This window comes from Danaus plexippus, chromosome 31 (genome assembly GCF_018135715.1).
Source record: "Danaus plexippus chromosome 31, MEX_DaPlex, whole genome shotgun sequence".
Lineage (NCBI taxonomy): Eukaryota > Metazoa > Arthropoda > Insecta > Lepidoptera > Nymphalidae > Danaus > Danaus plexippus.
In genome coordinates this window covers 1451263-1467375 of record NC_083558.1, presented here as the reverse complement: position 1 = coordinate 1467375, position 16113 = coordinate 1451263, and the positions used below count along the sequence as shown (strand labels likewise).

General features: G+C 34.7%; 2 protein-coding genes across 3 annotated transcripts; one reads left to right on the top strand and one right to left on the bottom strand.

Moving 5' to 3' along the window:
- Positions 1-1486: 1486 nt before the first annotated feature.
- Positions 1487-3356, bottom strand: LOC116778494 (small ribosomal subunit protein mS35). Its single transcript, XM_032672513.2, has 2 exons — positions 3021-3356; positions 1487-2312 (listed from the first exon to the last, which is right to left on the bottom strand). The coding sequence occupies exons 1-2, from the start codon at positions 3234-3236 to the stop codon at positions 1509-1511; spliced, it is 1020 nt and encodes a 339-aa protein (XP_032528404.2). The 5' UTR covers positions 3237-3356; the 3' UTR covers positions 1487-1508.
- A 383-nt stretch (positions 3357-3739) lies between these two features.
- On the top strand, positions 3740-15802 carry LOC116778299 (zinc finger protein 236-like). Of its 2 annotated transcripts, XM_032672246.2 has the most exons (11): positions 3740-4021; positions 8261-8369; positions 8872-9168; positions 10066-11343; positions 11736-11910; positions 12312-12630; positions 12717-13150; positions 13259-13460; positions 13872-14055; positions 14312-14473; positions 14869-15802. In XM_032672246.2, the coding sequence occupies exons 3-11, from the start codon at positions 8890-8892 to the stop codon at positions 15031-15033; spliced, it is 3198 nt and encodes a 1065-aa protein (XP_032528137.2). In that variant the 5' UTR covers positions 3740-4021; positions 8261-8369; positions 8872-8889; the 3' UTR covers positions 15034-15802. The 2 variants fall into 2 exon arrangements, with proteins under 2 accessions (XP_032528137.2, XP_032528138.2); XM_032672247.2 differs by lacking the exons at positions 8261-8369; positions 8872-9168 and having other exon boundaries at positions 3744-4021.
- The last annotated feature ends 311 nt before the right edge of the window (positions 15803-16113 follow it).

The window sequence follows — 16113 nt, the reverse complement described above, 5'->3', positions numbered from 1 at the left end:
CAAAATACTTAAATAACTTGATTTTCCAATATCGTGATCACTAAAATACTTATACTAAATAAAACTAATATTTTTGGGATTATACGCCTACGCCTACGCGTAATTTATTATTAAAAAAAAAAACTACACACCCCCCTGACGTTTCGGTTACTTTTACGATGTATTTAAATGAATAGTCTTAGACATTATTATTTGACTTGTACTGATTTTGTATTGCATAATGTACATGCACGTATAAATATTAAGATAATATAGAAAATTAATAATATTGAGTGACTATGTAATGTATAACTGTATATTGATTTTATGTTAGGTTTAAGGAATCATTTTTCACTTGTATATAACAGATTTGGGGCAGGGTAAGCGGAATATATGATTGAAAAAAAAACTTACCAATTTTCAGCATAATTTCAGTACCTTCTAATCATAAATTAGTTCAACTGCTGGCTAGGAATTCGATCATTTGATGTTCGTTTGGGGCCACCATGAATATCAAAATACACGATTGATGGTAAAACAAGCCATTTAAGTGACAAAGGAGCCTTAACAAAGGCCGTGGGATGTTAAGAATGATTACTTTGCACACATGAATAAATAATCCCGTACTCTTTATAAACTAAATCAACGCGCCTATATTTTATTAAATAATTTTGTATAGTCTTCGTAAAAATGACAAGATCGTTTCAAAACAGTGATAACTTCTTTTTCAATTGCAATTAAAGACAAGTCTGTCAGTCTACTTTGACCCTGGGTGTTTCTTAAATATGTATGAATGCTTTTGAGACAAGAAAATGATCTTTTGTAATTATCTTAATTTTATTCTCAACCGACAATATTGAAGATTTACTCGTAATTAATTTCGATAACCACACATCACCAGCACTGAGCTCACAGCTGTAATTTCCCATAATTCGTTATTAAATTAATAAAAACTTATTCACTTGCGCTTAGAAAGACAAATGACAATATTCAATAATAACAAAATGGCGGCAAAAATATATGAACAGTTCACCGACCAATCAGAGAGCCGCGTTTCATTTGACAATTAACGGACTTTCTACGACATTTTAAACGAAAAAAGGAAGCAGTGCTTCTCGAATACAACACATGCATAGATTTTCGCACACACCATGCAAATAATTTCTCATACAACACGAGATTTGTAGATCGTCCTTGAGAATTTTCGTATGGAAAATAAGCACCGAGTAGTTGTGCCTATTGTTTGACATATCATATTATTGTGAAGTTTGATCACAATATGCTAAATAATTTTTGCGTGAAACGACAACGAAAAACCCGAAAATCATAATTCTTCATAAATTGTCTCATTTATGATAATAGTAGGTAAGATTAATGAGTTTGAACATTTAGATCATAACTTTAGTATTTTTTCTTCCACAAATATACTTATAAATAATCCGATTTAATAATATACAGCCAGAAACACCAGCAAGGAGTTCGTATTTAAAGTAAATAAAACAATACAACAGCTATATATGTATAATTGATCATTGTAGTACTTTCTTCTCAGGCAGACCAAGCAATTTCCTGACTGCAGCATCATAATCTTCAAGTGTTTGATCACTTTCTGAGTTATTGAACAAATCAGAGACGGCCTTCTTATATTCTGGGCCGTTCGGTATATTATTCACATCAAACGCCTTGACCTCATCATCAGTCAGGTCACCTTTCTTCGACACCCTCATAAACCAGGCAACCAGATTAGCTTTAGATGGATTCTGATCAAAATCATAATACTCCATATCCTCTAGAGCCTTATCTTTCTCCCAATCTTCAACGTTCCAGCTCTCATAATAACACGCTGTCAGTAGATAGTTGACGTAATCCAAATTCTGTTTCCTAACCGGACATCTATCGGCTGTGATGGTCACCAAATCGGTACCCTCATTATATTTATCACCGACCAATCTTAGGAATTTGTCTCTGGCGTGGTTATCTAACTTGAGATCAGACAATTTGACCCTGAGAGTCGCTATTCTTGATAATGGATTCCGTATAGTTGGGCTCGCATGACAGTAATCTGATGTGATGATTTCTACCGGGTAGTTCTGTTCGATAGCTTCCTCATTGTTCAGCAGTTCGGGCCAGGGTGTGCAGAATTTTTTTATAGCTTCACATTGCATTTTTATCACCGGAGGCGTTAGGTGAAGGAAGTTGGGGACTTTCATTAGTTCGGCGTTGGCTTTTTTTCCGGGTGGGGCCTGGCCTTTCGGGACATATCCTTGCCTCAGTGGCAGCGGGACCGATGATGGGTGGAATGATCTCGGGCCCGGCCACACGTTACCCCAATTCTGAAAACGATTGAAAAATATTATTCCTTGAAAGTTTTCTAAGAAATTAATACGACGTGTATTACATTGATAACTATAAGACAACTGCTAACTTTGCCAAGGTATCGAGTCGTCAGTCGTACCCTAATCAATACTCGGTGAACATGCCATGCTTGGGTAACCGATAACCCAGACTGACCAGGTCTTTCTTGCATGAACAGCTACAATTACTACTTAGTATCAAAACTCCAACAACATATAAACGGGCTTTAAATTAATAAAATCAACATTTACTCTAGCTTTGATAATTAATGTATCAAAGAGTAAATTTGAATTTTTAAATATATTATAAAAAAGTTAGTTTTAAAACTTACAGCTGTCATCAAATTATTTTTGTACTGTATATATTTTATTTATTATACTAAAGGTCTTACACTGATTGACCTACATAGAATTTATTTAGACATAGGCCTATATAATTATGGCCATATCAAATTGATATCGAAGCCACTGCTTTCGGATGCTAGTGACAGAGTAAATCATTGCGTTTCAAATTTCTGTATCACCAAGTAAATTTATTATATGATATTTAACAAATAATATGATTGTTAAATATTTGATCTAATCAAAGTATATCAGTAACTGAAATCGTACTTGGTTCAGATAGAATTGATGTTTTTGCCGATCGTAACATTATTTTAAGCAATATATATATATCACGAGAATAACCTGATCTGTCTTCATTTTTTCCGATCTATCCGGCTGTATGTCAGCTCTCCTGGTCACTTTCCTTTGTAATCTCGTTCTAGTCTTCAGGATGTCCAATACTCTGAACTCTTCTTCATCCTCTTTCTTGGCCATTTCAACTTTATTTGAGTGGTAACGCCATATTATCTGAGCGTTGTACACGCTACCCGGCTTGTAATTACGAATAAATAAACTCATTTTCACTTATTAAGGTAAAATTCTGTGTCTAATTTACTTTAAATAAACATTATTATTCAATCGTTTGTACCTTAATTTTAGGTTATATTGAAGTGTATTTTTGTGTCACCTGTGTTAAATAGCAACTGTCAAAATATGTATTAAAAATTAAACTATGTGTGTTGTAAATAAAATTCTCATATCTTAAATAAATAAAATATACTTATAATTTTATTTTTTATGTAATAGAAATTTATGTAGTAAATAATTATTTAAACTTATGAAATCCAAATTATAAGTTTATATTTAGAAGAAAAATAGTCTATTTACACCTTGAAAAATAATTATATAAATATCAGTTAAATAAATTTTAAATTATAATTTAAAATTTTATAATTTTTTAAAATAATTAATTTCCGAACGATCTTAAAATACTCACGAACTACCCGTCTGATGTAAAGATAAGTCAACCATTTTAAAAGGGTACGACAGAAATATGTCAAACCGCATTTTAGTTATCACAAGCTAAAGTTAGACAAAGACAGGATATAAACATTATGTGCATTTAAAATAATAGTATTATAAATCACAAAGTTGATTGTTCGCAAGATTCAAGTTTTAATGGTCGTAGGTATTTAGTTTAGTTAATTCCAAAGTTGACATAGAATGTAGTGGCCTGTTTGAGTTTTATTTTGTGTGGAATTTGTTATAAAATGGAGGATAATTTTAAGAAAAGGTGTCGTAAGTCGAGGTTGGTGCCACGGGAATGCTTGGATACCGATGACGAATATATAGCAGTTATGCAGGTAGGCGACCATTTTGAAAGCAAAGGCTTTATGTATTATGAAATGAAACCGCATATGCGCTTAACAACTTATTAATATATTATCAGGCTTACATGATATAATTTAACACCTATTTTGATATAAAAAAACTTCCTTTTTTTTCTGTGGGTAGATTTGATTTTTGATGGCACTTATTTAATATTTATAGAACATCCAAAAACGTCAGTCGTAACCACGACGTGTTGATAAACAATAAGCTTATTTTTATGAAAAAAAAATATATAAAACCTTCATCACTTAACCTATTTTTAACTGCAGATATACAATAAGTATATTTTTTAATTTTTTTAAATAATTTTATTTAATATATTCTGCAAAAAATTTATGAATATTTAAATCTACTTAAATATATATATAGTTTGCTAGTCTCAAATTCATTATGTTACCTTTATTTCCTCAATATAAATTACAATTTTCTAATAATAATAAAACCTTTTTGTCTAAAATATTCTGAAAATAATAAAATTTTACTTCAAATAATTATTCTAATAATCTTTAGGCTATATATCAGTGGGTAAGATAACAGATAGCGACTAGTTTTAATAATTTATTCAACGCTACCATAGATTTTATCTTAAAAAAAATATAAGTCTTATTTGAAAATATATTTAGAAGTTGTTTAAACGGCTTAAAGTTCACGTTTATTTCTAGATTAGATAGTTTTAAACTTGCTTGTAGTTCAATTAAACGGACAATTGCTCTTAATTTGAGATTTCCTTCTTTATAATATATATATATATGTATATATTTAAAAAAAATGGTGCAAAAAATTGTTTAAGATGTTATTTATAACAAGATTCAAATCTTTTAATTAACTTACAAATGACAGGATATACTATATTTATTACCAATTAAGGTTTCTATCGAAATGGCCTATATGTTATTATTTATTGATAAATAATGATAATTAATGTTTACTATTTACATCCTTATTTTGAAAAATTCTTACATATAGGAATGGTACACCACATATATATATATATATAAGACAAAGTTATCTCACTCTCAGTGATATCGACCAGTAATGCTATGATGTAACCGATAATATAATGGTAACAGTAAAAACATACGATGACCTCTTCCGATGCTCATGATTAATGTAGATAAATTTTCAATAAACGAAGTAAAGATATCTCATTTAAGATGATAACGGGATTTATGACTATCTTTCTAACTATAAGATGGAGAAGAAATTTTTTTTTTACGTTCTTTCACGCTTGTGGTCTATCACCCGATGTTGCCATAGCAATCTCTTCCTGAAATTATATTTGATATATCGGTGTTGCCAGATCGATTAATTTTAATGGAGTATTGATAAAGCTGCAATTAAATAAAGTTATACAGATGTATTAATTTGCTATAATAAGATAGTGTAGTGTGATATAGTTTCAACAATGCTGACGTATATTTGCTATAGGACTTTGTCAATTTAAGTTGAAATATATGAAAAATTTTGCCGTTGTCTATAAATACATTGTATATATGATTTTAAATTCTATGGAAAATGTAAGTTTAAATCTTAGTTATATGTATTCAAAGTGCAATTTTGTTTGAAGATATTTTTATATGCTCTTAGCTCTGTAGCTTTTAAAGATGTCCTAACAATTTCAAGTGGATTAATTTATAGTCCGGTAAATTTAGATATTTCAAGTTACATAATTTTACAACAAGCTGAAAATTTGTGAGATCGCTTAAAGACGAAACTCCTCAGCATTCCATGGATGCACCGTGCGGTTGCTGGGTCTATCGCGTTGCAGGGAGAGGAGCTTCAACAGCGCCTGGGACTTGACCCAGGTGTAGGTTTAAGGGTCCTATCTAACGCGTTAAACGCTCACCTCCACTGTCCAAGCTCCTCTCTCTACGTAACCAAATCGGAAAGAAGCTTCTAGGGCCGCCTCCGAAGTACGTTCTGAGAATGAATTCATTTTTAGTTCTGGAGATGCTCAAGTGTTTTTGCAGGTCTAGCTGTTACATCTCTCGCTCCCACTTCACGACGAACATATTTTTAGTGAGCTCGTAATACTTATTGACCTTGATGACATGGTCTTTGGGGGTGTCAGTTTCCAAAAGAATCGTGAGCTCTGTTAACACCACGCGCTCAAAAAATTACGAATACAGAAATATGCCTAGTCTGGACGCATTTGCACAAATATCCTCTGGGATTTTATATTGTTTCTCATACGTATCCATCATTATTGTGCAATCTGCGCCGCTTTAACGATAAAATAAGACTTGACGTTTGTGCCTTTACAAAAACTATTGATCGTTCGTTTGTGGTTATTTTTATTTGCGATCTGGCTACCGAAAGACTAACCGCTTGACGTATCATTTCCAAAACCCTATCGTGACGACGCGAGTATTGACCGCTATCCAGGAGTAACCTACATCCCACCAGCAAATGCTTAGCAGTTCCAACTGCATCTCCGCAGATACAGTAAGTTTTTTCGGTACCTTTACCCCATCTTACTAAAACACTCTGATCAGAAAGATACAAGTTCAGAATTTTTGAATCGTTCTACCTCCGAAACAGTGGCTCGTAGAAAAAAAGTTTTAATATATTTTCACAGACAATTTTACGATCTACAAGTTTTGTCTGATTTATTTTTATAATAAAACGTACCGTTTTGCTGAAAATTGCAAAATAATCAAATGTATTACCATTGACCCTGAATATAATTAATTTTTTTCGATACAGGGGAAAGATTGGAAAGTTTCAAATTTTATATATAATTATATTCTGAACGATCTCACCAATTTTCAGTTTGTAAATTTATTTAACTTTACTCATATTTTTCGATCCAATTTTCCCACGCCACAATCCAACATACCACGTAATAGTCGAACTTAATGCCAATGAGCTAGCTACCAGGTATTTTAAGAAAAGTAGAAAAAATAGTATAAAGATGGGATATAATATACAATGAAAATATTTTTTTAATATTATCATCTATAGTTTACGATTCAGACTAATTCCTTTGTTATTTGGTTTGATTTTTTATTTACCAAGATGAAGTTAATTTTCTGTAAACTGAGGGTAATCAGCATTTAAAGTGATTTATTTACACTGAATAGTTTTTATTGAGAGATATATACGTAGAAATGAAAACTACGGCATTTGAAACAGTCAGGTATATCACTAAGAGATAGTCCAAATACTATAAAAACCAGAACCTCGAGGTACTCGCGAAGTCCCTGTAAATGTATCCGAGTCCAAAAACAATATTCTTACAATCTGTAAAATGCGTTCATAAAAAAATGCGTCATTAAAGACAGAAATTTTAATCATTATAATAAATACGTTAATATCAAATAGACTTTCTAGGTCCGCCTTAACTCTAGTTAAGTTATATCACTGATAGTAATTACTAATTTGACGTAATGTGCCTATTTATAACGAAATTTAATAGCTATACATACACAAGCCTTACCACTAGTTGACATTTTCAAACTCAAAACATATAGTTTTCAGTTTTTCTATATATATCAAAATTCGTTCTGTCATGTGAGAAAATATTTCAGGGCTGTTCCCTGTAAACTATCTTCTGTCCAACGTCACTTTATTATTTAATATAATGACCCTTTATGAAACTTCAGTGGACCGTTGTTTTTAAGCCTAGACCTATTTTATATTTTTTCTTATAGTTAAAAAGATGCTCCTAAAGAAATAAAAGATTGTGCTTCTTAAACACAGTCAGCAGTCAGAACAAACTGTAACCACTAGTGTATTCTAAGCTTAAAATTGACCAAATGTTTAAATGAAACTAGTGTTATTCGGATTTACTACGCGGATTTTATTATTTAAAAACTACATAATCCCGACGTTTCAGACAGACGGGCAGACGAGGTGTGTACCCGTGATCACGGTTGCTGCAAAGTAACCGAAACTTCGGGATTATGTAGTTTTTAAATAATAAAATCCGCGTAGTAAATCCGAATAACACTAGTTTCATTTAAATGAATACTCGCGAAAATCTTAGATCTCATTAACCAAATGTTATTTCGTACAATATTTATGTAATAAAATAATTGCAATATTTTTTTTTGTAAAACGATGTCCGCTTGCGTATTTTATTCATATATAGCGTCATTTCCTTTAAGTTCCTTTAAAATAAAATTAAATCACGATAGAAATAAATTTAATGTTTATAAAATGTATTTGTGAAACGAAACGCAATTGTTGTCAAGTTGGCATCCTTGCAGAGGGCGGCGGGAAGACGCCATTTTGTTTAGTGACAGCAATATTTGTAAGGTGAAAAAACGGGTTTGAGAAGTACCACAAAGTTTGCAAGGTACCACAAACAGTCCCCTGGTAAGTAATGACATTTCTTTTACGTGCTGTAATAATTTCTACATATAATTAGCTAATATGTTAACTTTGTTTAAATTAATCGGTAAAATTTAATACTATTTTGTATCGATTTAGTAGAAATTTTAAAATTTTATGAAAATGTACAGTCCCCTGGTGCTTTTCGCCTGATAATGAATCATTGTTTTTTAATATGAAAGTACCCTTACCACAAGTTAGTACGGTTAAACTAAATACGAGGCGTTTTCAGTTTTTTATTCGTTAATCTACCGTGATACTAATATGCGAAATTTTTGGAATGAAAAACCTAATGAAATAAAAACGCTTTAAGTGTTGGTACACCATACAAACTTGTGGTTAGCATAAAATATATAATATTTTTTATTTGTGACTATTATTTTTTAAATTATGAACACACGACTCAGTTGCCGAATTTATTAAAGCCAATATCACTTATTTATCAATTCATTTGTATTATTTTATAAATTTTAATTATTTTACGCAGACTGATCATACAAATAAGATGGCTCCCAAAATCAAACAATCCCGAGAGGAAGTATTGAAGAAGAAGAGAGAGGCAGAGCGTGTGAGGTACTACAGAAGAAAAAATGACCCGCAGAAACGAGAGGAGATGAGGGTGAAACAAAATGTGAACTATGAAAGGAGGAAGCAGACAGGTTTGAGGAAGCTGGTCAAGGACATGACTCCCAACGAGCACAGCACAGCTCTACAGAAGTGGAAGGAATACTGCAGAGTGTACCGAGAAAGGAAACGGATTCAAGAGAGCCACAATACTGATATTGTATGGGACCAATCTTATAATCACTCACACATTAAATTACCACAAGTGCGCGTTGTCTAACTAAATACATACAGTCTACAGTTTCCGTTCAAATCATGTTGCTGTCATGTAAGGTTTATGAAATTAGGACTGTGAAGTCGGTCTTTAGTTATCCAAGGCAAAGCTTTGGTTAATGTTTGTACCGAGTTCAAATCGATTAGTAGTTTATATGGACTGGACAGACAGACATATATATGTCGGATATATAATATAAGACTGCATTTAAAGCCGGGCTATGTAACTATTGTCTTATAATGACCTAGCAAGTGTGTATATTGATGAGATAGTAAGTTAGTGGAGTTCGGCCAAAGATATAACTTACACATGCCACCATGTTTCATATAATATTTTATTACAAATAACATTTGAGTTGGCGGCTGTGAAATATTACTTCTACAATAAATATATATATATTATATATACATATATAATATGTATATATAATATTTACATAGCATTAAAGAAAAAAAATAGAATACTTGAATTTTTTTTTTTGTTTATCCCATTCCCCCAATCATAATTTTCTCCCAAATTTTTGTTTAGTTTTTAATTTCCTTAATATGTGATTTTTAATTTCTTGTAACCGCGCTGCTATTGATGTAGGGAATAATTGATGAGCAATCAAAACATTCGCTTCTATTGATTTTACATGAAGAAACATTACCAAATATTGTGTTTTAAATCCAGCGCAGCCGTGAGATTCCTTTATTTGACCGATTTTAACCGATGTTGGTAATGTTTGGGCTGTGTGTTTTGTAATTTTGTAACTACCCACAGATAATGAAACGCATAAAGCAAGTAAAAAGATAATAAATATGAAAAATTGTAGGGTATATAATACTGTTATGATAATTTCAGGATGAAATAGAGGAGACCATAGCTCGGATGACGTCAAATTCCATCCTCAAAAAGCTGAATCAGAGAAGTGAAGACAATCTGAAGTTTGATGTCAAAGTTGAAGTTGAGGAGGTGGAGGAACACCAGACGAACGATTTGAACATAACCATCGGTTCTGTCGTTAGTCTGAAGGGCACAGCCGATGATGCACTGGGCGCAGCTGATGAAGAACAGAATCTAGATGACACAGCCGACACGAAACTGCTGGTCCGTGAATACGACTTCAAAGCTACAACTGTTATAGATGAGTTGAACAAAATGAAAAACATGACTAATATAGCCGATGTGCTCATAGATGTGAGCGTCAGGAACTATTTTGGACGATATTTCTTTAAAGTCGATGCCGAGGTTAAGGAAGCCAAGTTGCTGGTGGTCTTCGCCAAGTGGCAGACCTGGTGTAGGATGAACCCTGACGATAGAGACGCTCCTCTCCTGTACAAGTGCTATATATGCCGTCGATCTTGGTGGCATTACCATGAATTCAGAGAGCATTTCCACTGTCACGACGATTTCAACTTGGATATAGATCAGTTCGGCCAGGAATGTATCGTATTCGCCTACAGCAAAGAAATACAACAGAACGACATCAGCGTCATCGGAAACTGCTGGCGTTGCGGCAACGACTTCCTCTTCCACCAGAATAAGAGGAGATACAAGAAGCTATACGACTGCTCCGGCTGCCTGGCTAAGTTCACGACCTGTTTGAAATTATCCAATCATGTGGGGGGCTGTAACTACTATAAGAGATCTCTTCAGGCTTTGGGCAAAAACGTCTCTCAGATACACCCATGCGATGTTTGCCCAGTGAAGTGCTTCAGTCAAACCGATTTGGCCGTTCATATAAAAGACAGGCACTCGGTGAGATCGGATCTGCCGATAGTGGCGACTCATCAAAAGTGCAGTCACTGCTCCCAGCCATGTGACGCCCTGACGCACGAATGCAAGAACCAACCGTATATAAAATGCTGTGAGCTGTGCGACAGGAAGTTCCACAGGCCTATAAACTATCAGATACACGTGAAAAACAACAGAAACCAGTACAAATGCAAGGTCTGCGATGAACAGCTGCCTGGGCAGTGCATGGAAGTGAAGCATCTGATGAAGCACACCAACAACTTTGTGTATCTATACAGATGTCTGCTCTGTCCCTCGCCGGTGTACTTCAGCAAGAAGAATATGCTGGAGGAGCACAACGACGCGCACCACCAGGAAAATAGTACGAAATATTTCTTTGACGAGGTCAGTTGTTTAGTTTAACGAGTAAGTGGAGTGAGTTAGTGAACTTGTTTTTAAAATTATATCTTTTAAGTTAAATTTCCCTTTCCTTTTTGAATTTTTTCAGTCAATAAAATATCTTATTGTGACTCCATACCAGAGCTGTATACTTGGCTTTAAATCATATATATAAAAGTTCATAAAAACGAACAGGACTTGATCCTGTGACCTTCGAGGAGTCGCGTCCCAAACACTTAACCAACTGAGCTATCATGACTAATAGATTTTGCTATATTTTACGCCTAAATTACTTCACCTTATATCATATAGACCCATAATGTCATTCGTCTAACAAGTGGTACCAGTGTACCTTAACTATGTACCATCATGTACTATAGTCCAATCAATGCTAATAGGTCGTTGTACCAAAGTCGCTGATCAAAACGAAGATATTAATCAGCAGACCAAGGATAAGACGGAAAGACCATCTCAAGCCTATTAAACAAGTACAGAATAATGAGACGAAACCTCTCAGCATTCCATGGATGCACCGTGCGGGGGCCGGGTCCATGGGAGATGTAGGGGATACGGGTAAAAAATATACTTAAATAATCCTAACAAAGATTCTTCTAAAAAAAGGCTTATTCTGATGTTATATAATGTTGAATTTCATGAAAATCGGTTCAGCAGTTTTTGTTATAGACGAACACACATGCTCCATGACGTATTTTTGTAGTATATATTTGTTGGATCTCAAGAGAGCTAATTAAATTTTCTTTAGAACACCTCATTAGGTCCATTTAAATCTACAACAGGTGACCTTCAAAACGAACATAAATTTGTATTACATTGCAAACCGAGCGTGAGACACATCTTAAGATATATCACAAGATCGCATCACTCTCGACCAAAAAGATGATCAAATATCAATTATTATAAAATGCAGCTGTATAAACATCTAATATTTTTGTAACCGCTGCATCTAATTCCAGGTCAAACCCAGCAGAACAACACCGAACACCTGGAAACTAACGAGGCTATGTACAACCTGGAGCCAGTGATCACAATAAAGAAGGAGTTGAACGAAGATGACTTGATGAGAGAAATAAAACAGGAAGCCGAGGAGCTGATGATCTATGATGGGATCGGTGATGAGATGGTGATCAAACAGGAGATAGTGGAACATGTGATACAAGTGTGTGAGTACGATGACATTAATGTGGGGATTAAAACCGAGCCAGCTGATGATGATGAAGTTACCAACGACGAATATCTCTTGGACATAAGAAACCTGGCTTACAACTGTACCAAGTAAGTATATATATATAGTTACTGAGATTAATGTGTACAGACAGACATATTATTATTTACAATAAAAATCCTCTAATATTTTCCAGGTTGTACAGCTGTAAGAAGTGCCTCTTCCAGGGTGTGCACCGGGAGTATATGGAACACCTCAAGAGCAAGTGCCTTCACCGCACAAAGTACTACTGCAGTAAATGCAAAACCACGTACCTGACGATGAAGAGGTACCTGGTTCACTTCAGGAGGCACGGCTACGAGGAGAACACCTGCCCCAAATGCATCAGGACAGTGGAGATGAGCCAGCTCATAGCGCACGTGTACCAGCACGTGAAGAACACCTTCATCGGCTGCCACTACATCAACGACAAGACCTTCAACAAGTGCTACCAGTGCAGGGAGTGTAGAGAGGTGGTGCAGTTCTGTGACTTCTTCAAGCACTGGGAGCTGCATCTGGAACTGAAGACTGAAGACAGCGCTGGCAGGAACGACCTGGTGGAGAACAAACCGCTGCTCAAAGAACTCATAGGTTCGTGGGCTCTGCCCTAATGTATTCCGCTGCTATTGGCCATGTCCTTTATAATGAATCATCTCTCGTTCTTTACATATACGTATATAAAGTAAAGCACGTCCTCAGCGCTACTCCTCGGCGACACCATGGACGTGTCCAAGGAGTTGCATCCGAAGCAGTGCATCATGTGCCTGAAGCTGTTCTCCAGGAAGAACGACCTGAAGCGCCACCTCATAGAACACCTGCTGAACGACGCGTACAGGAACAGGCAGAAGTATGAGTGTCTCCGCTGCCAGATATGCAGCGTCGGCTTCAACAAGACGGACATGTGAGATGGACCTGTTCTGATGATGCTCTTCCTCATGATAGGCGCCCGTTAAGACATTACCCGGATGGGTCACTCGATATATACATGTGACATATTTAATATTTTTGTTTTATTACAAATTTAAGTGAGACGCTATAGCTCAGTTTTTGACACATCAATTTTATATCCCTGTGGTCCGTCCCTGGTTCAATAAAATTATGCAAGATTTTTTTTGTTATTGAATATATATATAGATTTCTTATTGAGTGTGTATGTATGTGTTTGTGTTTACTAAAACTCATAAACTAGAATAAAATAGATTTATGCTAGTATATTAGGATTTAAAGATATAAAGCTATGTCTAGATGTATATATATATATATTATTCCTGGCAACATTATCTCCTAAGTAATAACCGTAATATTTTGCCAGTTACAAGCGTCACATGCGGGACCACGGCTCGCTGCCTCTCTACAAGTGTGAGATCTGCGACAAGACCTTCAGTGACTCGAGTAACTTCTCCAAGCACAAGAAAGTACACAACATGTCCGTGGTCATCTGTGACATATGCAAGAAGAAGTTCACCTGCAAGGCCATACTCGTCAAGCACATGGAGGTGATATACAGTGGACAACATGGCAAACATATATATATATTTAAATATCAGTTAACTATTTCTGTCTGTCTGTCTGTTCTGTCTCATCTTTGAAACTCCGGCGGGCCATCACTAGAGACAGCTGATTTAATAAGAAATAGTAAATGCTTTGTTCTAGATTATATTAAGCCTATGACTTAAACGAAATGATTTATCAGATATATTTTTAAATATCTATACAGATAAGTATATATATTTATATATATAAATATTTCAGTTACACAAGATCCTTAAGCCAATATCGTGTGAGTGCTGCTCGCGGGTGTTCCACTCTCCGTCGCTGTACAGGAAGCATCGCCTGGGGAAGAACAGGTTCAAATGCCCCGCCTGCAAGGTGTTGTTCAACAAGCTCAAGGACAAGTGGGATCACATGTGGCTGGTGGGTACAGGCATAGGGATGGGGATGGGGATGGGACAATGGTACTATACAGTTATATAGTGAAATGTATTTGAAGGAATTTTGTCTAGGGAACCTTGAAATTTAAACTAGGAGATGGACCTTCGCATGCAGATGTCAGTGCATGTGAAGTGTAGCGACCTCAGCGTGTCGGTACCGAACTGTTTTTGTTCCGTTTCCCGGCTATAAAATTGATATTGATAGTCCAATTTACATAATTTTTGCATAAAATCCACCTCAGATAACTGGGTGACCGAACAAACCCTCGACTCGATGAACGACCTGAGTCGCCAGTATATTTTTAAAGCATTTTTCCACTGAATACATTCTGTTGGTGTGTTTAAATATCAATACAACTTAATAATTTTCGATCCCAGGAGCATAAGGAGAGGAAGTACATAGCTGATTGTCCGATCTGCAAGAAATCCTTCAGGAAGTACCAGGACGTGAAGGTCCACATCAGGAGAGAACACGACGCCAAATACGTGTACAGGCCCGTGTTCCACAGAGTAGATGAAGAGGAGATTATAGTGTGCGACTAGCATACAGGCTGCCGGAGTTGATTTGAGCCATGAGATATATACAGAAAGGAAACTGTTCATACATTGACGGACTTACTTTAGATTTAAAAATAAAACATATTGCATGCATACAAATTAGTTGAAAAAATTGTAAAAATTAAGTGTTTGTTTTTTAATACAGTTATCTCAGTATGTAGAGATGTGATCTTCTTCAAGGTGAGCGTGTGGTAACCTCATGTATGTTGTAAATCTTTTTCTAAATCCTCTCCCTACTCCCTGATCACTGACATTCCTCTTACAAGGCGTTCCATCTTCTTCGTCTCGATGTTTCCCTCCAGTCACACGCTGTATGATATATTAAATCAATGAATTTACAAATAGTTCACAAGTTTACAGGCGTCTTATATCCTTGGATATAATATATATATATATATATATAAGGCCAACGTAACAAGATAAAAAATGTAAACAAGCGTTCAATTCTAAGTATAGGCAGTGTATATTTAATTGTTAAGTTGTTTAAACGTGTCGGACTTAATAAGGAATATAGTTCCGTGTTTCGTATTAAGTAATATTAATATAAATTTATATGAAGTGTAATGTTTGTTTACATAACTTATCTTTTCTCGTTGGCCGCCAGTTAGTTATAAATTGACATGTTATGAGATATCAAGGAACGCTCGTTCCCGTTCTTGTATTTGATGAAGTTCTTTATAAAATTGTTATTTTAATGTTAATGACCTGTTTTAAGCTGCACGTTGAGATATTTTGAATAAAAACATTGTTTTTATATAGATTTCTCATTATATTTCCTCCATGTATATATATGACAAAATCAATTTGTTTAATAGAGATACACTTTCAGGACTGGGAGCTTTAGAGAAAAATGTCCTTCCTTGAATGACGGTTAAGTAATAAAGACGAAACTCACGACACTGACGAAGATAACTTGAGCTTTTTTCTATCTCATAAATCATTCTACTCTAGTCAAGTTAACTTTAACTGAAATCTACAGCAACACTAAGTTTAGATACAACAATGTGAAGAGGGTAAATGTAGTCCGTTAATTTTTAATTTTTTATAAAAATCACGTATTATTTA